Genomic DNA, 21,789 nt, shown 5'->3' with positions numbered 1-21,789 from the left:
ACCAGGATATGGTCTTGAGCTTTATCAGCGGCCTGCTCTGAAAGCTCAGGGCTGATCTCCTCTAGCCCTGCGTGGTAGAGAGTCAGTCGCCGGCCGGCTAATAAAGGCTCATAATTAATCTCAATTGGCTCCGTGGGTCTCAGAATCGTTCGCGCCATAACACCTGCTGGAGGGGAAAGTCGAAAAGCCCTTCCTGTACATGCTGTTTCTCAAATTCCCTCGCTTAACGTTCCAAGGTGCCATATTTTGGGGTAGCATGTTCTAACCTCATCACTGTGAAGTCAAATATGCTTGAGGAAGAAAAGCCTAAGAGGCCTTAACTCACTCAGAGTCCCAAAGGAGATGAGATGGAATATCAGTCACTTAACTTACAAACTAAAAATAGTTACTGTAGGTAACTTCTTAGAACCTTCTATGTCTTGGGTCAAAATTCTACTATAAAGTTTTTAAGCGTATGTCAATCCAGAAGATTATAATGCCCACCAAATAGATTTCTGTATGTTGTCTAAAATTATTACTTAACCAGACTCCCCACCTAGAGCAAGACAGGCTTTGCACTGTACGGAATAAGTGGGGTGAGGGAGGGGGTCATGTAAATTGCTCTGTGAATCACATGCCCTGGACTTGTGCCAGGCAAGAGTCCTGAACCCAACCCTCTATGAAATCTTGTTTTTTAATAATGACGAAGATGTAAAGCACAGTTTTAAAAACAGAATTGTACTTTACCCAGAAGGTTTTCTCTTCCTTAGTATAATTATTGAAACTTTATACTTCCATAGTATAATTATTGAAAAGATTTTAGCAGGATAAGAAAACAAGAATGTGAGGTAAATAAAACTTTTATTCATTTTCTTACTTTATAAAATTTTAAGTACCATACTTTCTCCTTTTATTAAAAAAAAAAAAATTGCTCCTGAAAATTAAATAACTAAATTTTGGTAAGCAAAGTCATATTTTAAACAGAGAGAAATTTCAACAAGAATTCAAGACCTTAAATCACTTAAGTTCACTTAAAATAAGTTGAAATATCACAGAGAAGTAAAAAGTAATTTAATTGGATTAAGATCATCATAGTGATACATATTTTATTTGTCTCTACGGTGGGACCATTAGCTTATGAAGAAGAGACACTAATTCATGTTTCACTTTGTACCCCCAGTATCTAGTTTCTGGCAAAAAGTAGGTGCTCAAAAATGACTCAACGGATGGGCTGAACACAGACCAAAGGTACCTGATGACCATGTTAAGAACAGAAAGTACAAAATGTTTCAAATATGTTTTTAAATATGCACTTCAATCTCATATTGTGGCCAGACAATAAAGTGTTGAGCAGAAAATAAAGAAGGGTTCGCAGGGGAAGGACATTAAGATTGGAAAAAGGAGACAAGAAAAATCTGAGGGAAGGTAAGACAGAAACAAAAGGGGTCAGAGAGAGAAGTAGCCTGGAAATATAGAAAAAGATAGAAAAATAGAAAAGGTGGCGAAGGATAAGGGCAAAATCTGACAAACGCTCATTCGTAGGTAAAGTTTTATACATGTCATCCTGCAATCTGCACTTAGTGATTCCAGGGTTTAAACTTCTCATGACTCATTATGAAATGTGAATTAGCAGGTTAATTACTGTTCACAGTTTTGAAGGCTTTTTTCCCCTCCTATTCTTAATTTTCTCTAGTCACAGTAGCAGTGGCGAGGACAGAAACGTTCCTCAGATGTTAGTAATTCAGGCCGGGAGAGACGCTGCCGCAGCTCAGCTTACTCCAGGAATGTGTAGTCATCTGAATGTGGGAATCTTTTCACAAAGTGAAGGACACTTTGTGACATAAAGAAATACCATTTAATTTTATTGTTGTTTAAGTTGAAAAAGTTTAACAGTATCTAACACGGTACTGGGCACATGGTATATAATCAAAATGATACATAACTTCTAAATTAAGTTTTTAGTTTTTTTTTAAGTAGGAAATAATATCAATCTTATAAAAACGTGTGTTTTGAAACTTGGCATTCTGGCGTTCAAATGTATTTCTGTAATCAATTAATTACACATATTTCCAGTTTCTATGATAAGATTTGTCTCATCCTTTTTCCTTTGCCTTGACTTAATTAACAATATCCGGTTCAAATATCCTGAATTAAAGGACAGCTATTGAAGCCCCATCAACTGTAAACAGATGTTATGCTAGCTGAGGATCAATGCATTGCTGATCTTTCTCAAAATACCTCTTTCACTTTCACTGCATCCCTGGGCTTTGTTTTCTCAGAAAAGATCTGAAGGAATAAAAATTCTTCTTCATGGCCATAAGCAGTGAGACACACAAGAGGCCCTATTTCCACCCGTCAGGTAACATCAGAAACAACAAATTATTCAGAGTGAGCTTTCAAGGGGCAGAGCATGCTTCAGAAGGAAATGGGATTAAAAAAATAATCCACGTTACCACCTTCTATCATAGAATAGCTGAACAAAAACTGGCCAAGTCCGGAAAAGGAGTCAATGTTTCTTCATTCTTCCCACTTTCTTCTGTCTTTCCTCCTTTTTTTCCCTTTCTAACGTTTCTAAGATGTAACTAAGAACTAACTGTAATCATACAAATAGCTTTATAGATATAGATATATTTCACTGTGGACAACAAAATGGTTCCCAATAATTTGTATAAACGTATTCTTGCTTATTACAAATTGATCATACTTCTCATGAATTTATCATTTCTGAGACGCTTAACTTTCATGATAGATCATTAATTTTATGAGACAGGCACATTAACCAACTAAGCCATAGAGGCACCTATTAATTAATAATTTTAGTATTAGATTTCAAGTTTCTCTTCCCTTTTAAAACAAGATCAAAAAAAAAAAGGTCTGGAAATAACTTTTAAGTCTTTGGGGAAGTCACCATTTACATAAATTCTCTACTGACTTCCTACTTAATGCAAATATGTCTCTGAGCTTTGGGACTTCATACATTAAATTTCCATAAAACATCGCGAGGAGTCCCACCTAGTGTAATTAAGCTGGAGAGCACTAGAAAAACAACGCGATGTGGTTTCTACTGAAAGACCCTCTCATAAAATGCCTTCTTCTAAGATCAATATGCCTATTCATAACGGCGAATGTAATAAAATGTTTGAGGACAGGGTGTAACAATGGAAATGCCAGCAACTAAATTAAGAAGATTAATAATAATTGTCTCAGAAAAGCAAAACAGCCGGCAGGGGAACCTCATGAAAGAAAGGGGTGCTTCGACAGGATCTGCAATCTAAGGAAAGGGGAAGTGAGACAATCAATACGATAGTTCAAGATTATAAGGTGGGATAGATAATCAGGCAAGTTAAACTATGAGGCAAAAGCCTAAATAGATACCACTTTTCAAAAAATGGCATGAAGTTCTAAGAGAGAGATAAAGGTTTCTGGTCCATCTCATAGTTAACTTATCTAGACCTACATGGATACACAAACTTTAAAATTTGATTAGTGGAAATAGTAGGATTTTTGTCATTTGTTTGTGTCCAGACTGTGTTTTGATTAGAAGCTGATGGTAGAACACTCTGGTACAAGAAAATGGAGGCCCGTCCTATGAGAAGAAAATAGAGGCACGTGTCAGAGAACCTGGGAATGGCAGCTCTTGTCCTTATCAGTTGTTACGACCTGAGAGCAGAATCTTGGTAGCTTTGCTTCCCCATTCTGCTTCTCTATAACATGAGGAGATGCTGTGTAAGATTCTGCTTCTCTCATAGAAGTAGCTGAGAGTTATAAAGCAATATCCTGGTTACTTGCCCAATATAATCCTTGCGCAACATCTACAATCTACTCCCATATCCTAGAGTCCTGCCCTACCACCCTGCCAAACATATCGTGTGGCCTGTGGGTGGCAAACAATCCTTTTATTATAAAATGGAGAGGCTAGACAAGTAGATGTGATCTGTGTGTGTGTGTGTGTTTCTGTGTGTTTGTGTGTTTTGATACACCCAGTATTTTTACAGACTAATGTTTACGCATACTAATCAAGTTAATATTTTCAACACTACTGATTTACTTATCAGGAACTAAAGTCTACATGACATTCAAAGAGAAAAATTAAAAAGACAGTAAAAGAAGAATGAGAAAGACATTTTATAACTTATCGAAGCATGAAAATAAAGACATTGCTTTTTGAAACCAAATCTATGAACAGGAAAGTCATAATAGAGCCCTTATGAAATAGAAATAGTCAACAGCAAAACTGATTCTCATATATAGTAAGGAACATACGCATTTTAACTAGTTTCCTAATTGATCTCTTCCACATGGGTTTGATAATCCCTCCATTCTATTCAGGCAAAGACAAAGCTATGATCTAAGAAATTAGGCCTCTTAAACCAACTTAAATGGTCACAGTCGATGACCAGCAAAGTGATAGACATAGAACAACCCTCTGAAAACAAGATAGAAGCATTCCCTGACTCATATAAATAGATCTACTTGGGTCTTCCTGAAGTGCATCTTCCACCATAGTAACTAGAAAAACATGATATATAATTCTTAACCTACCAAGATTCCATTTGAGCATGTTACCTAGACTTTGTTCTGATCTGACTAGAGTCACACAGTAAGCTGTAGAAAAAGGCTATCCAGCTTGTCAAAATTACTCCGTCTTCAGTATTAATTTAATATGAGAGAATAACCCTTCTTTGGTTGTCCTGGCCACTATAATATTGAAATTGGGAGAGTCAAATAAAAATTAAAATTCATGAGTCAGTATATTTATATTCCATTAGTTACCTCATCAATTTATCTCATTCAAACCTAAAACTTCTCTCTCTTCTTACTCTCATCTGATGATCTTGCTTCCTATTTCACTGGGAAATAGAGCAAGCAAAAACCGGACTTCCACATGGCTCACTACTACACCAACCTACCTGCATCTATACCCAAATACCCTGCCTTCCTCCCACGACCGTGGATGAACCATTTGTTCTCCTGGTTTCAGTTCATTCTTGCTTACACAAAGATTTTGTTCCTACAACTCTTCTTTTTTCTGTTTCTCATTAATTTTCCTCAACTCTATAGGATCATTTTCATTAACATTTCCATTCTGTAACGGTGTCCATCTTTTATAAATTACCTTCCCCCACCCTATATTTCCTCATTTCTCTGCTTTCTTTTGTAGTAAACATCAGTATTTTTATAGTAAAATTGCCATATTATACCCACATAATGACAGAGAAATCCAATTTGCTTATATGATAGACTATTTTATATGATAGTTTATATGATAGACTATTTCCTCTTTCTTACTACCATTCTTATTGACACAACCTGAGATCTGACAATCAAACATTATCCTTCAATCAAGCTTCTCTCTCGTTCACCAGTGACCAAGGTAATTTAATCATAATTTAAATAATAATGCTGTTGATAATATAAAGGCAGCACAGAACCCAACTGCTTCCTTTATAACTGTACTGATTCTACAGCAGTACTATCAGCAAAAACTGTTTTTCCCACGAACTTTAGCAGATGTTTTAAGTGACTCCTAAGAAACAATAATTAAAGGGTGTGATTGTATTAGTTCATATTACTACTATTAGAATGTTAATATCACTAATCTTTTTGATGTGATGTTGAAAATTAATCATTTCAATATAATTATGTATAATGTGAAATATGTAATTGATTTTATTTAATATATTTAAATGTTTCATATAAAAATATGTATTTTAATCATAAAGAAAAGAGGATATCCATCGATTACCTTGACCTTATAAAAACTGCATTATTTATATAGGGAAAGGAAATCTTTAAGGAATCTCACACAGTCAGTTAATACTCAATAAAAATCATTGGCCAATCAGAAGCACTCAACAAGAAGGACCCTGGTGTTTTCCTTTCCTGCCTACACTAACAGGAACAGTTATGGTCTTGGTTTTAACTATTAGAAAAATCTCATTCAATCAGACGTAATTACCAATTGAAAGCAGATTCTTCCTTTGGCCAACAACTTCTTGATTGTGATGTATGGGGGGAGGGATTCGGGGCAATATAATTTGGTGCTATTGCACACAGAATTTTATGGCTATTCTCTATTTACTCCAAAAGAAATTTCTGGTTAAAATTTGATTATAAATATGAGCAACCTAAAAATATCATTATATAAGAAGCATATACATACATATTAAAGATTATTTGTATACTGACTGTAATATGTGTATTTCAAATACAGCTTCTGTAAAGTTGGACTGAATGTACATCCTAAGCTACAAAGTACTATCTAGAGGCAGAGCTAGATTGCAGACATTGGTCCCCGGATTTGAAACTAGGGAAGCTGATATGATGTGTAGTCACTATTAGGCCAAAATAACATATTAGCAAAATGTCACATAAGCCTAATTTTTTTTTAAATTAACTTTTACCTTTGCTTATTCCCAGAACTGACTTTAGTAGTCATCTAGTTCAACCAGCTCACTTTGCAAAGCAGGAAACTGAAATCTAGAACCGTTATAGGATTGTCCCAAGGTTATCCAACAATAAATGAGAGAGCTGGGCTGGTATCCAAGTCCCTTATTCTCTCCAAAGTGATTAATTTCATTCATTTTGGAAAATGTGCTAGATAAAACAGTATTTTAAAATGTGCAAAATTATTATTCTACAGTGTTTAAAATAATTTCAAGTTTTGAAAATTATTGTATACCTTTTCTTTAGAAGTCAAAGGAACTGGAAAGTTTAAGCATGATTTTTCATTTTTTGAACTGTAACATTTTCAAAACAGTATAAGTGTGATGTTTATAAAGTCTAATTTATGTCTCTTGAAAAGTGTTTAATTGGCAACAAGCCTTTTTCAAGATACAGAAATTACAGTCTCTATGCACTAAAGTCTTTAAAAATTGAAACATTTACTTGAGAAGCAAAGGCTGTCTAAGTAAGAAGGTGCCCACACAGGTCCTCCTCTTTTCATTTGGGGTCGGGGCGGGGGGGGGGGGGGGCGGTGGCGGGCGGGAAGAGGCGGGGTAGTGGCAGGAATGGCCAAACTGATTGTCTGCTTCCAGTCCACACAGGGAGACATGCCTGCTCATTTGCACACAGCTTACACCAACACTCTCATAGGTATAGAAGCTAGTAATGGCAGAGGAAACTCATGCCAGCCACATTTAATAATTAACCTGCTCTTTCATCTAACAAATGTAAACAACTAAGAATTACCAGTTATTTTAAAAACTAACATCACAAAAGAGAAAGATCAAATGAGCAGAAAACAACTAATCCAGGAGGAAACTAGGTTGTTCTGTAAGAAGTGAGAATTTTTCAATAATTCTCCATAGTATTCTAAAAACGATGAAAGAATATCTAATATTTAAATAGTCAATATTTAATATTAAAATATAAAATAATATTTAATAATTGATAAAATCATTGATTAAATATTTAATTTATAAATATTAAATAATATAAAATACAAAATATTCTTTTGCATAGTAAACAAAATAATATGCAAATACAGAATAATAGAATAAGTCAGAGTCCATGAAAATTAAGAAAACAATTACCAAAAATTAGAGAAAAAATTATTTGAGTTGGAAAAAAAAATGAAGTAATCACAAAATGTAAAGCAATAAAACCAGTAGCTGAAAATTGTTTTTCAAAAGTCTAGAATAGGATATAGATCCATAAAATCCAACATCCATATAAGGAGCGTCTTTATCGACAAAACAAAGACAATGAAGGGGAAGAAACAGTCAAACAGTAGAACAAAGCCCTTCGGCCTAGGACATGACTTTTCACAAAAAAAGGTACCGTAAATGCGGTTCAGGATAAATGAAAAATAGCCCATACATATCCCTATTAAGTGTCAGAGCATCTGAATGGATACTCCTTCTCAGAGATATTTTCTCTGGATCCTCTTCTCTTAAATCTCTAAATTGTGGTATTTTCACTTCTTTTCTATATTGCACTCAATTGCTAAATGATCTCACCTAGATTCATCACTTTGAATGTCACCTATTTTCTCTCTCCATTTTCAACCACTCCCCAAAACTTCACACATCATATTGATTTCTTTTCCACACTCTAACATGCATTTCAATTGTAACTTGTCTAAAATGAAATTTTTATCTCAACCCCTACGCCAACTTGCTCATCTCTTAGTCCTCATCTCAGTAAATGGTAACACCATTAATCCAGTTGCCCGGACCATAAAACCATGAGTCATGCTTATCTGTTCCTCATGCTTTGCCTCCCACCCATCTGCAAGACCAACATCTAGTGTGAATTTATAGGAAGACCCAAGAAAACATTGATTCCCTGACACGATGATGAAGTTGCATTCTCTCTCTCTCCTACCATCACAACCCTATTAGTATTAATTCCCTCTCATTCAAAACAATACAGTTTTTAAGAACATGAGAATGCATCTCTTTGTCTATGGTACAAACACTGAATGTTCCAGAGTAAATAATATATATAATATTTTATATGTTGGATATTGGTTTGAAATTTGAAATCATCAAAGTGTGAAAGACCAATTTCTATTTACTAAATTAAATGTAAATTCTGTAAACCTTGAAAATGTGAAAGTAATGAAAAATAGGAGTTAACAGGTGGAAGTAGATATGGAGGAAAATACAGGAGCAATAAATCTTTGATCTTATGCAGTAGGAAATCAAGAGTCACTGACAAAAACTTATGGGTCAAAAAATAAAATTTTTAAATAACAAAAAATATATTTTTTAATGAGCCTGGTAGGGACTGAGAATGGAGAGAGAGGACAAGTATAAGTGAGCTAAATTTTTCATGTCATAGAGAGGAGTCAATAGCTATTTTTGGATTAATACATTAACAAAATATATGTATATTATTTAAGACCTAGATTTAACCTCCAGAAAAATAAATATAGTTATGTCTGATGAGTGGGAATAAAGGAAAGAATAGTGAACTTTACTTTTCATTTAGCATCTTCTTGTGTTTAAATTTTCAGTAGGGCTTATATTGTTCACATAATAATTAAACAAACACAAATAAAAATGAATTATAGAGTGAATGATCACATCCAATCTACTTATGTCTAGATTTTTGCCCATGTTTATTTAAATAAGATTTTATAAAGAGACACCTTTTTGTTTCACTTTTGCTCAGTATGAGAAAAGATACAAATACCAACATAGGATATTTGCATCCAGTTTTTATTTTTAATCCACTAAGTACAAAGATTGGTTAACTACTGTCTGGTATGCCAGGGTATGTATTTAAAGAAAGAATTCTATATGAAGGATCCTTCACATCTAGAACCAGAAAAGCTCACACAGTGATTCACTGTAATTTATCTCCTTAAAGAACTGAAGACCTTAAAACCCCTCTGAAGGAAAACACTGCAGTTTTGAACATAGTAAATACTTGCCATTGTCCTAATGCTACCTCTTGTCCTATTTCTACACTTATAAACATGGCACTATTTTTACCTTGAATAATGCATGGCTTGGTGGCCTGCAATATTAAAATAGAAGTCTGTTGTGTGCTTCATCTCGTCGGTGTGCCCAGTGGCCTCGATCCAGTGTCCTATTGGGAGACAATAAACACCATCCACCAAGTTGTTTTCATTATAAGTACAGCAACGGTCGTGGTGAGGCCCATTGCCTAAAACAAGAAGAAATGACAAACAGAGCAATCAAATCAATGTTTTGCTTAAACAGCCACAAAGTAACTGACATAAAATTAGTAGTAAGATGAAAATAAATACAAAGCTGCTTAATCTGCACATTTTAGTATAAATAAATAGATTAGAAGGAGAGGAAAAACAGTAGAAATTTGTAAAAAGTTAGCTATGGATGTCATAGAGTTCTGTGTTCCCTTTGAGTACATGGATCTTTCCAAAAGCATATTAACTTTTTCAGAATTTCATGGTACTTCTCAGTGCCTTAGAGCCTCTTGAGAATTATTTTGCATCCTAATAGCTGCCGAAAAAGGCTCTTAAAACCATTAACATCCACGTATCACACACACACTTCTGATTTTCTGGTATGCAAATTCATGACTAAAATCAGCAATAAAGTGTTTTAGTATCAGCTCGAACAATAAATAAATTTTCAAATAAATACATTAATATATAATAAAACAAATTATCACATCCAATCTAGTTTGCATGTAAATCAGTAGTTAGTATTGCTTTCAGATGAGGAAACTAAGTATCACAGATTAACTAGCTTGCCCAAGATCACAAAACTAGTAAGTGCAGAGCTAGTAGTTGCCCACCATTCAGGCATCTGCTACCTTCATGCTGCTTTCTGCCTATTTCACAAGCATCACACACACCATCCTCCTTCCAGGGAGTAGAGCAAAAGAGGCAGAGACAGAAGAATATGTTTCTGAAAACACTACCTGCCCGGTATCAACTACACTAGCAAGCAGATCCTTTACGTCTATGAAAATTGTAAATCATATGTTATTTTTATTAGCTCATCTTGTCACCAATCCCATTTCAAATTATTCTTTTCCTTAAACTACCTCACTTCTATAAGTTGTCATTAATAAAAAAAAATAAGCAAAATAAAAATAGAAATGTCACATTTGTTATAAATATAAAATTCGACTCATTTGTTTCTTGATCTGTCTTACAAAATATTTAATCTGAAGTTATTTGGTGTAAAGTCTCAAAAAAAATCCTACATAATGCAATATGTATATGCCTTTGTGTTAAATTGTACACCTGAAACTTTCTGGATTTTGTTAACCAATGTCACCATAATAAAGTTTTTTATTTAAAAAAAAATCCTTAAGTAATTGGGCAATTCTTTAAGAATATAATTCCCTTCAATTAGCTAGAAGGCACAGGATGGCTTCCTTAATAAATCATCACTGATCTTCTTAGATAGGATTCCTCTTTTTCTCTTGATAGCTAGAAGGCACTACACCAACTGCTCTATTAACCTTAATATTTAATAGATGAAAACACAATCCCACTTCTAGAAATATACTTAACAGAAATATTAACAAGAACAAAGATACATACAGATATATATGTATGTGTGTGGCAATACTATTTTAATAGCAAAAATTGTGAACTATATAAGTTCGTCATATATATATATTCTTTCACATAATATTTGAGAGTCAACTATACATATATATATATATATTTGAGCACTATGCTAAGTCATGTTAAGGATTTAGGTATTTACTATAAGAACAATAGAAAAAAATTGAAATATTTTAAACAGGCAGGTGGAATGACCAAATTTGTATTTTGAAAAAATCTCTGTGGTTACAGAGTGAAAAATTAAGTCAAGCACAATGAGATTAGAAGCAGAAAGTCCATTTAGGAATCCACGGCATTAGCCCACGTAGGAGATGATGAAAGCTTTGAGGTAAAAATGGAAAGAAGTGGGCAGATTAAGTAGGTAAAAGCCACACAACTCGGCGATTCATTAGAAATGGGAAGTGAAGGAAAAAGGAAATCAGTAAGTTTCTAGCAAATATAACTCAATATATAGTGGTTTTATTTACTGAGATGCAAAATCTGGAAAAGGTTGGGAGGGAAGATTATCAGCCTGGCTTGACATGTTGGGTTTGGAGTGCCATTCGGATATCCAAAAAGAAATATTAAGTGGAGAGTTCGAATTATTGGTTTGACACTCAGACCAGAAACCTGACCTAGGAAAATAAATTTATGCATCATCTGAGTGTAAAGGGCAATTGAAACAAGGATATAGATGAGTTCCCCCAAAAAACAATATTGAGAAGAATTCTAGAACCAAGTCTGAAAGCATCCCAACATTTAATAGCTGGATAGAGAAGGATGAGCTTACAAAGGACATAGAAAGAGAGCTGGGGAGGAAGACTAGGAGGTGGGAGAGCATGACTGAAAGTGTAAACACAGACTAAAAGCTGGATGGATGCATGTGAGACGTGAACAGTAGCTACATCTGTAAAATGGAATTGGGATGGGGGTACTATTTTACTCGAACCGATTCTGAATTCATTGGATCTGTTACAAAAAGTAGGTAATACTTTTTAGTTTAATAAAAGAATAATATCTATGGCTCTCACTGTTCAATACAATAGACATAACAATTTAAATGATACAACTTAAATAAATATCATTATTGAGGATATTGACTATATATAAATTATAATGTTCAAGAAAAATTCCTTCTATAACATCAACTTCCTAACGATTCTTCATTCCCAGAATTAGTTTCTTTAACTACTCACTTTTACACATACATGTTTTAAGTAACTTTTAAAGGAGTCTTTCATATATAGTAATCTGGGTTATGCAAATTGTTTTCCAGTGTCTTTACAGAGTTGGTCATTGTCTTTTGGCTTTAAAGAAAGAGCAAAAATAAGCAATAAAATAAATCTTGTTTTTGAGGACTTTTGTATCTGGGACTATGGAGTAAATGTACTTTTCCCTGTTCCTCCCACTAAGTACAACTTAAAAAAAAAACTGGTATATAAACACAAACATAAGAAGACTCTGAAAGGCAAGGAGAAGGCAGACCACCCAGGGACACTGGAACTAAGGAACTACACAGTAGTAAGTTCCCTAAGTTGTTTTTTGTTTGTTTGTTTGTTTAATTGATTGATTGATTGATTGATTGTTTTGCCTTACATATCCCAGACTTGGATGTGAAAAATCCAGCAACCAAATAACACCAATAAGTAGAAACAAAAGAAAGCCCAACAGTCAGCTCTTTCTAGCCAAAGGAGAAAGGGACAGCGTAGCAAGGCAGAAAACCTTTAGATGATAATTGCTGTACCCCAGCTCAACACTACTTAAGCAAAGGCCAAGGGAGGAAGCTAGACTTCCACCCTTCCCAGGCTGGTGGTGTCAAAGAAGGCGAGACTTTAAACACTGCCCTTGGCAATGCGTGGAAGCCAGGTAGTGAAGGGAACTTCTACCCCCAAATAGCAGTAAGAAGGTACCCTCCCCTTCCCACTGATGCGTCAGAGGAGACCTAGGAGAAAGTCAGGACTTTCGCTTCCCTCCCACCCCTGCCATCAGTGGAAGTCATGTGGGAAGAAGGAACAAGGGACATCTCTCTCAGCCAGGGAGACATCGGTGGAGGCCTACTGGAGAGCTGGAGCTCCCACCCCCGTTGGAAGTGATAAGAAGTACAATCCATACAGTTGTCAGGGGAGACTGGTGGGGAATCTGGGTGATGAGGTGGCTCTCCCACTTTCCTACTGTTGCAGTGTCAGAGGAATCCAGTTAAAACAGAAGGAATAAAGAAGATTCAGGGTCTCATATAATATTCAAAATGTCCAAGTTCTACTAGAAAGTCACTTATATCAAGAATCACAAATATCTCCAACTGAATAATAATTAAAAAAAAAAAAACTCACGTTAGGTAAGTTAAAATAAAGCGAGTAAATTTGAAGGAATAAAAGATCTGCTTCTGGAACGCCAATGAAATCCAGAGAAGGAACCTCAGAATGTAAAAAATCAGAACTAATGTATCATTTACAATAGTCCTATAAGCTTGAAAATTCAAGTTAAAAAGAATTTATTTTTATAAAGTCAGAAGTTTTGAAATTATATTGAACAGCAATATCTATTGGATAGTGTAGTCTACTTAAAATTAAAATTCTTATTATTCAGGTTATTTTATCTGAATTTATCCTCTTTGGAGTGTAATTACTGTACAGTTTTTATTTCTAGCACATGAACATAAATTCTGAACCTGACACATTAATTTCTAATTTTAACACATTAATTCACCCAAATTGGATCTCTCTCATGCCCCATCTGTTATAATCTCAGAAGCTATTGGTGCATAAAGTTGTACAAACATGGTATAATCATGACCAAGTTTTGGGCATTTTGATATTGTTATAATGCTAAAAACAAAACAAAACATAAAAAAAAATCTTTTTGTTCAACCAACTGCCTCTTTGAGAGGGTGGACCCTGTTCAGGCTGAGCACTTTGAAAAACTGCAACAGGCAAAGATAGAAAATTGCTGAGTTTGGGAATAGGGATGGAGCCAGCTGAACTCTCCTGCATCACAGACTATGGGACGTGGGTGCAATGAAGGATGGAGAGGATGGGGAAAACACTGTGAAGATTGAGAAGGAAAAGTGAGATGGAGAAAAAGAAGAAAGACGAGAGAATCCAGCTGGCCAGCTACTAAGGTGCAGTGGATAATCAAAACATCCAGGTCACGAGACCACCAAAGAGCAGGTAACGGCATTTTAAAACTTAATTCGAAGTTGTTCGTCCTTCTGTAATATCCCTCTCTTATCCAACCTTCAATGTAACCTACTATACTCACATATAGATTTCTCGTGTGGAGAGAAAGGAGATGGTCCACGAATGAAAGTTTATTTAAAAACTGAACTCCTTGCCTATGTTGAGTTGATGTAGAACAGGGCAACATAAGCAGAGCCACAAAAAGGTGTGTGTGCTAAAGCTAAAAATAACTCCTAGGAAAAATCTAACAGAGAATAACCCAATAAATTCAGGAAAGAGCTCCAAGGGTTTTAATTAAAAATAATAATAACGACTACAAAGACAAATAAGTGGCCCACTTGGCAAGGCTGAAAAGAAAAATTAGATTTAGAGATAATAAGGTTTTCCTGCAATAGATGTGATAATATTATTTGTTAAGGAGGCTGGAGTTTGGAGGGCCCGAAAATAAAATATCAAACATGACAGGGTAATTATGGTAATGACTCAAACATCTGGCTCAAGTGTGTATGTGTGTGCATGTGTGTGTGTGCTTTCATGCATGTGTGTGCATGCATATGTGTATATGTGTGTGATTGTGTTTCCAGGTAGAAAACGGATTATTATTGGTGATTACTATTTTTATGGCAAATTGTAAGTTGAAATGTGGGGTACGAAAGCATCATCCTTTCTGTTCATCCATACAGAACATGTAAACTTGTCAGCTCTTTTGGTCAAAAATAAGCCACTCGGCCTAAGACAATTGCTTCATAGAATTATCAGTGGGCTCATCCCTTCGTACATAATGAGATGGCCTCATTACCTCTCATTAATAATCAGACTTAAGACCATTCATATATGCTTCAAACTCTATGAAATAATCAACAAAAGTCCTTCAGACAAATGTTTAGTAGTCAGGTGTGAGATGTTGGTCCTCTCAAAGGTGATAGAAAAGGGGAACAGCAGGAGTTATTAATAAAGCTTAGCCTTGAATTCACTCTCTGTCAGACCCCCAGAGGGGATCTTTTAGGTAAAACTACAAGAAGAGCCTTGATCAGTTCCAGCTCAGAATTTTAAGGGGACTTAATTAACACCTGCCAAACCATGCAGAGTAAAAAATATTAGAATGAAAAACTCCCATGATTAGAGAAAGATAAGGGTGAAATGATGGCTTAGATCGGCTAGGTTGAAGAAATATAATAGGAAAAAAATCATGTGGGAAAAGCAAAATTTAATAGTTCTTTTCTTAAAATACTAATAATATCAAATTATGAACTAAACTTTGTTCCCCCCCAAATTTACATGTTGAAGCTCTAATTCCCAATTGTACTGTGTTTGGTGATAGGGCCTTTAGGTAATTAGGTAATTAGAGTTAAATGAGATCATAAAGGTCCGATCTTAAACCAATTGGACTGGTGTTCTTATAAGAATGAGAAGATGCACCCGAGATCTCTCTCTCTCTCCAGGCAGGTACAGAGAAAAGGCCATGTGAAGACACAGCAAGAAGGCAGCCATCAGCAAGCTTGGAAAAGAGTCCTCACCAGAAACCAAATCTGCTGGCCCTTGATCTGGGATTTTGGATTCCAGAACCATGAGAAAATAAATTCCTGTCATTTAAGCTACCCGGTCTATGCTATTTTGTTACAGCAGCCCAATCATACTAATATGCTCATATATGTGAAATATTCTAGAGTTTAATCCAGTTAATAACTACGTATTAAGAGCTTGTTATATATCCAGTCTTGTGGTAAACTGAGGTGGACCGATAAAATTTAAAACATGATTCCCACAATAAATGGGCCATTGTTGATTAAACAAAGGTTACACAAAGCACTTAGTGAATTAAATAAAATTAAACTAAATGATAAAAATAATTTTAAAACTATGATAAGATACTGATACATGAACAGATTATTCAAAGTTGCAAACAGGCTTCATATTCAATGCCATTTTCAATGTATGATGCCTGGAATGCTATATTGAGATGTATTTTCAGGAGTAATGAGCTTACAAGGAAAGAAAACTATGATAGATTTGTAGTGTGTACACAAATGTAGGAAACTGAAAATGTAGATGGTTGTACCTGTGTGAGCTAGAATTACTGGGAAAGAGTTTGTGATAGAGGGAGTGGGTCACAAGCTGTGACTGACAACAGGGTATGTGTTAGATATGTAACAAAAAGCACAACAGTATATGAATGAGTATGATTCAAAGCAGGAAACAGATAAAAACAAATCTGTTTATTTCAGTGGATAAAGCGACAACATAATATGAGTTCCTAGGAGAACCATGTAACTTACCAAATTCTAAAGGAAGCACTGTTAAACAACTGGATTTCATAAATTGGAAAAGCAGAGAACAGAATTACCATTTCTCTAACCATTTGAAGAAGTCAGATTTTTTTTAAGTGCAGAAGATTTAAATCATTTAGTGATTCGTGATGACATACACATTTCAAAATGGGAAACATCTCAAAGATTAAAGATTCTCTTTAAAAACATCCCAAACAATAGCATTACCAGGCAATTACGCTTCCCTTTAAAATCGAATACAATAACAGAGCTCTCCTTTTTATATAATTTTTAGAGGAAATCTGAAGTTTAGATCATTCTTAATAGGCTTGACTCAAAGCACTAAGACTGCACTATTAATAATTCATTCAATGTGAGGATAATCTAGAACGAAGCCAATGATTTGACCACCTGATTTGAAATGATCAAATCCTTTCGTAGCTAATTATGCCATGACTCAAGGGATTAAACAAGAAGATCCGCATATTAAAATGCTCCATCTCTGCATAATTAGGTATATTTGCTGGATGCCACATTTACTTTCTATGTCACATGCATAAATGTTTATTCATGTGTTCAATAAATTTTATGTAATTGCTCTGACAAATTTTAATGTTGACTTTCCTAATGTCACTTGAACAATTTTTATAGTAGTGTCTAGACTTTGTTGTTAAATTGACAGGTCATTTTTCTCTCCACAGTACTCCCAGAATTGACTAGAAATTTCCCTGTGTTTCATTATTTGAATACAAATCCAAGTCACACTGTAAAAACAGATAGAGTTTTTATATTAGTATTAGACTCGCTATATAAAGCTAACCAGATTTTACTACTTCATTTGACATACTTTGAGTCCCACAACAAAAGCTCCCATGTCACAATGTCACCTATCTTTGTCTACTTTAGATCAAATAATGCACAGAAAAATGATACCTTCCCTAGTAGCCATATCTCGAGTGTCCCACATTTAGATGCAAAGAACACAGAATTATGATATTCACCCTAGGAACACTGAAGAACAGTGAGGATTATTTTACACTTAATTCCATTCTAATCCAACTAGCACAGCAGACATACATTTTAGAAGTTTCATAGTAAGTAAACATTTCGGCATGAATTCTCTCTTCTATTAAGGCTTTTTAGAATGTGGACTAAGTGCTTTAATGAAATATTCCTTTGAGCTGATCTAGTTGTGATGTAAAATCCATCTCTGATGGCTTCATGCTTTGGTTTCTTCCATGACAAAAAAAATATTTTATTGACATAATGGAGACACAGCTGATGCGAACATCATGTAGGCAGTGTCCATCATGTCCAGCTGTTTAAAAGAGAAGGTAGAGTGGTCAAATATAATTTTTAAAGACTAAATTGTTTCTCAAATTGATAATCTAGATTGTTTTAAACCTTTTTAATGAGACATTATAGGCTATAAAAATAAAAGAGAGTCAATTAGGGAGATTATCTTAAAATTTACCATAGCCATAAACTACATATGTATAAGAAACAGCTGAAGGATGTTCCTTCTGTTAGGACTATGTTTGGTTGCAAGCAACAGAAAATCTAACAGTGACTTCACAAATACAGGTCTATCTCCCACATAACGAGAGGTGCAAAGCCAGGTAGCCTAGAACTGGTCTGCTTTGCCGTCCTTCGCACATTGACTTTACTGTCATGCATGTCGCCTCACATTCAGAGGGTGACCTCTCGGCATCGTGTCTGGAGCCCGAGCCATGGAGAAGGGTGAAGAGCCTCTGTTCCTTTTCATGAGAAAAGTGAAACTTTCCTCACTTAATTCCATTCTAATCCAACTAGCACAGCAGACATACATTTTAGAAGTTTCATAGTAAGTAAACAGTCTTCTTACCTCTCATTAGCCAGAACTAAGTGACATAGATGTCCTTGGACCAATTGTCAGACAAGGAGTAAGATTATCATACTAGTTAGAATGACAAAGATTCATCCCACCTCTACCAAAACAAGTCAGGATTCTGTTAGCCAGGGAAAATGGGGAGAACAAATGCTAACCAGGCCCCTGACAGTGGTTGTGATGGGTTTGAACACATCATTTTTCTCCAGCAAATCATTTTGGAAGATAAACCACAATTCTTTAGTTTTCACGTCTCTACCTGATTTAATTCAAAAGTACCCCATGTATTAAATTATTAATTGTAAATTATTTTAAAATCATTCAACAGTAAAACTAAAAGCATTTGAACATACTTTACAAACTTGAAAATTGCCAGAAAGACAGAGAGAGAGAGAGAAACAGATTATTTGTCTAAGGCTTGATTGTTTGGCTTGAACGACCTCTTTGCTATGGCACAGAATCTCCTCCCTCCATTCTTAGCTTAAACCTCCCCAAATCCTTCCTCTTCCGGTTTTCCTATAGTCTCTGCCCCATCATCATTTCTTTTAACCTTATCTTTCCTCTGACTGGCCTTATCCTCACCAAACAACCTCACTTCCCTTTTCATTCTTCGGTGCACTACAATTTGGTGTCTGCCCTCAACACTCCACTGGAAAAAAATCTTTAAGTGAACTCATCTCCTAACCGTCAGGTTTGTTTTTCATCTTCCTTTACCTGCCTGCAGCATTTAATAATTCCCACTCTCTGTTGAAACTTCCCTCTGTTGGTTCCATAATACCCTTCTCCTGGAAGGCAGTATATTGTAGCAGTTAAGTGCATGGATGGGCTCAACATTCAGACCCAGACTCCATTCCAAGTTATACTATTTACCACTTATAAATAGAAAGTCATTTAAGCAACCTGTGCTCCATTTTCTCATTTGTGAAAAAAAGGGATCCTAGTTCTACCACCTACCTCATAGAGTTGTTGTGAAGGAATTCAATTAGATAATCTATTTAAAGGATTAAACACAGGACCTACTGTGGTTGGTGTTCGATAACAACTCAATAACAACCCTTACGACTTCTCTTCTTTTACGTTCTTCCAGTCCTTCCAGCCTGTTTGCAAAACTGTACACTGACTTGCAAAACAGGTAAACCACTAAAAGAACTCAAAGTGTTGTTTTGTATAAGTTTTATTAATAATAGCCTCAAAATGGAAATAGCACAAGCGTCCATCAAAGGAAAATACAGAAACAAATTGTGGGATATTGATATAATGAAGTGCTGTTCTCAACCATAAAAAAAATAAAAATAAAAATAAATAAAAAGAAACTACTGGTACACACGACAGCTTTGTTCAGACCTATGTGTTTCAAGATAAGACCACAACAAGTTATTTCACATGGGCCGTGTATTCCAAGGATCAGATCACTGATTCTTTCAGCAACTCACCTAGTTTTCAAATTCTGACCAATCTCTGCCCAAATCGTGCTAACTTCTCCCTAAAACCAAAACTAATGGAAAAATTCCAAAAATCTTTTTCTTATGAATTGTTTTCAAGGCAAATTTCTCTAGTTCTCTATTCTTTAAAAATAATTTGTTAATGCAAATACAAGGCCTAACTTTTATTAATTTCTTGTTGGTTTATTTCTGTCATTGGGACTTAATATTTTAAATGTTGCTTCTCTCAAACAAAATAGCAATTATCTCTCCCAGTTTTCTTTTCTCAGCAAATATGAGAAGCATGCCTCCTAACTCACTGATGCAAAGATTTGGCAGGGAAGCACCTAGACAGGTGACTTGACATGATACTTGCGTTCACCCTCATGTTCTTCCTGGTTTATTAATCAGAGCACTTTAGATTCAGTTGTTCAACTTGCAATGAATCCACCTAACTAATCAGCCAGCCAGTTGCTGTTTAATTTGTGCTAAAAAAAATTGTGGGATTTTTTTAAAATCCTTTACTGAAACTAAGATACACTATTCCTCCATTTTCCCCCTTGTGCAAATGAGGGGGATATTTGATGAGGTTAAAGCAGTTTTTAAACCTACTTCAAAAATATGAAATGATGATGAAAATCAGGGTTTTTTTATTTTTGTTTTTATTTTTTACTTTATGTGAATCACAAGTCCCTTTGAGAATCAGTTAGAAACTATGAATCATCCTCCCCCAATTTTTTAAAATGGCACACATAGCTTATCATTATTCCATATATCAGAAGAGAGGAAATGTGGTTCATAATTATAACCATTAAGAGAAAAAGATTAAATTTTCATTAACATGCCAATTCAAGTTAGACATCCATTTTTCAAGAAACTTATTCTCCCTGAAAATAGCAAAGATTTATTTGGCACAAAACAATTAAAATTTTCTATCAAGTGTCAGCCATTTAAAAATAAAAATTTCTCTGTGTACAGGAAGTTTTATAAACAACTTTTCAATAGCCTGATTTTTCAAAGCTGCTACTTTCTCTATAGAATGTAGTGACTATAGCAGTTTAAAAATAGCATTGACAGTCTCCTTACAAGTAAAAGCAAGCAATCCATTACATTGCTAAATATTTTAAATTTTTTTCCGTACTACAGGACAAGACTATTCTAATAGACCTCGGCTGTCACTTATATTGAAGCCTTAATATCAACAGAAGTTGGCAAGGAATTACTTATAACTCTTTACAAGTGTACTTTTCTTATTTAATTCATTTTGTAGAATTTATTCTCTAAGAAATTCTGACACAAAGTAAACTGATATGGAACCACGATAAAATGTTTCTCAAACCTGTCACAGGCATCAAAAGATTCAGCATAACAACTTTATGATCTTTTGATACATAAGATAAAATAAGCATTACCAGTATTATGAGTCAAAAAAAGTCTACATGAGTTTATTGAAAAAATAATTCTTAAAGCATTCACGAAGTCAGTGGCAAGATTTTGTAGGTGTTTTTAATTTTTTAATTACCTACATCAAAGTAATTTGTTCATATTTGAGCTATCTAACACTTCCCTAATGAAATTTTGAATAAATCACTAAATTTTAGGAGAACTATCCCCACATTTAAGTCATTAATCCTTTTTTTTTTTTAATTAATGGCAACACTTTCTCAGAATTGTTTTTGGGAGATAGAAAGGGCATGAGATAGAGAAGGGGAAAAACAAGGTTAGGAGAGAATGCGATGGTGATTAAATGTTTTTCTATGAGATTATATACAAACTGTAAAATTATAATAGAGTACAAGTGAAATACTGCCACCCAGTGGAATTAGAATATAAACAAAATCTTCAAATTTGAAAACACAGCAAAAATTCTGTATAACTTTTCAACTGAAATAGAGCTTAATAATTTTCAAAATACTTTCAAAAATATTATTCCTTAAAAAAAAAAAAATCCAATGGGACAGATGGCAGAAGTGTGAGTACATCTTTTCCTGAATCTGAGGTACCAGCAGATTAAATGACATGACAGGGTTTTATGTTTATTTTACTAAGTAGCAAAGGAAGCACTAGAGCCCGAGGCTGCTGG

General features: G+C 34.7%; 1 protein-coding gene across 2 annotated transcripts in view; it reads right to left on the bottom strand.

The window, feature by feature from the left end:
* The window catches only part of EPM2A (EPM2A glucan phosphatase, laforin), a 72,478-nt gene that overhangs the window by 32,361 nt on the left and 18,328 nt on the right, over nt 1-21,789 (bottom strand). The window contains exons 1-3 of one of the 2 annotated variants that reach the window (XM_039846972.1): nt 16,686-16,690; nt 12,772-12,781; nt 9,423-9,596 (exon numbers count right to left, since the gene is read on the bottom strand). In XM_039846972.1, the coding sequence (XP_039702906.1) occupies nt 9,423-9,484 (62 nt within the window). In that variant the 5' untranslated portion in view covers nt 9,485-9,596; nt 12,772-12,781; nt 16,686-16,690. Of the gene's footprint in view, nt 1-9,422; nt 9,598-12,771; nt 12,782-16,685; nt 16,691-21,789 lie in introns of those variants that run through there. The other variant, XM_039846971.1, reaches the window with a different exon arrangement.

This window comes from Pteropus medius, unplaced genomic scaffold (assembly GCF_902729225.1).
Source record: "Pteropus medius unplaced genomic scaffold, Ma_sr-lr_union100, whole genome shotgun sequence".
Taxonomy (NCBI): Eukaryota; Metazoa; Chordata; class Mammalia; order Chiroptera; family Pteropodidae; genus Pteropus; species Pteropus medius.
Note: the sequence above shows the minus strand (reverse complement) of the source record. Positions and strands in the feature narration are given on the sequence as shown.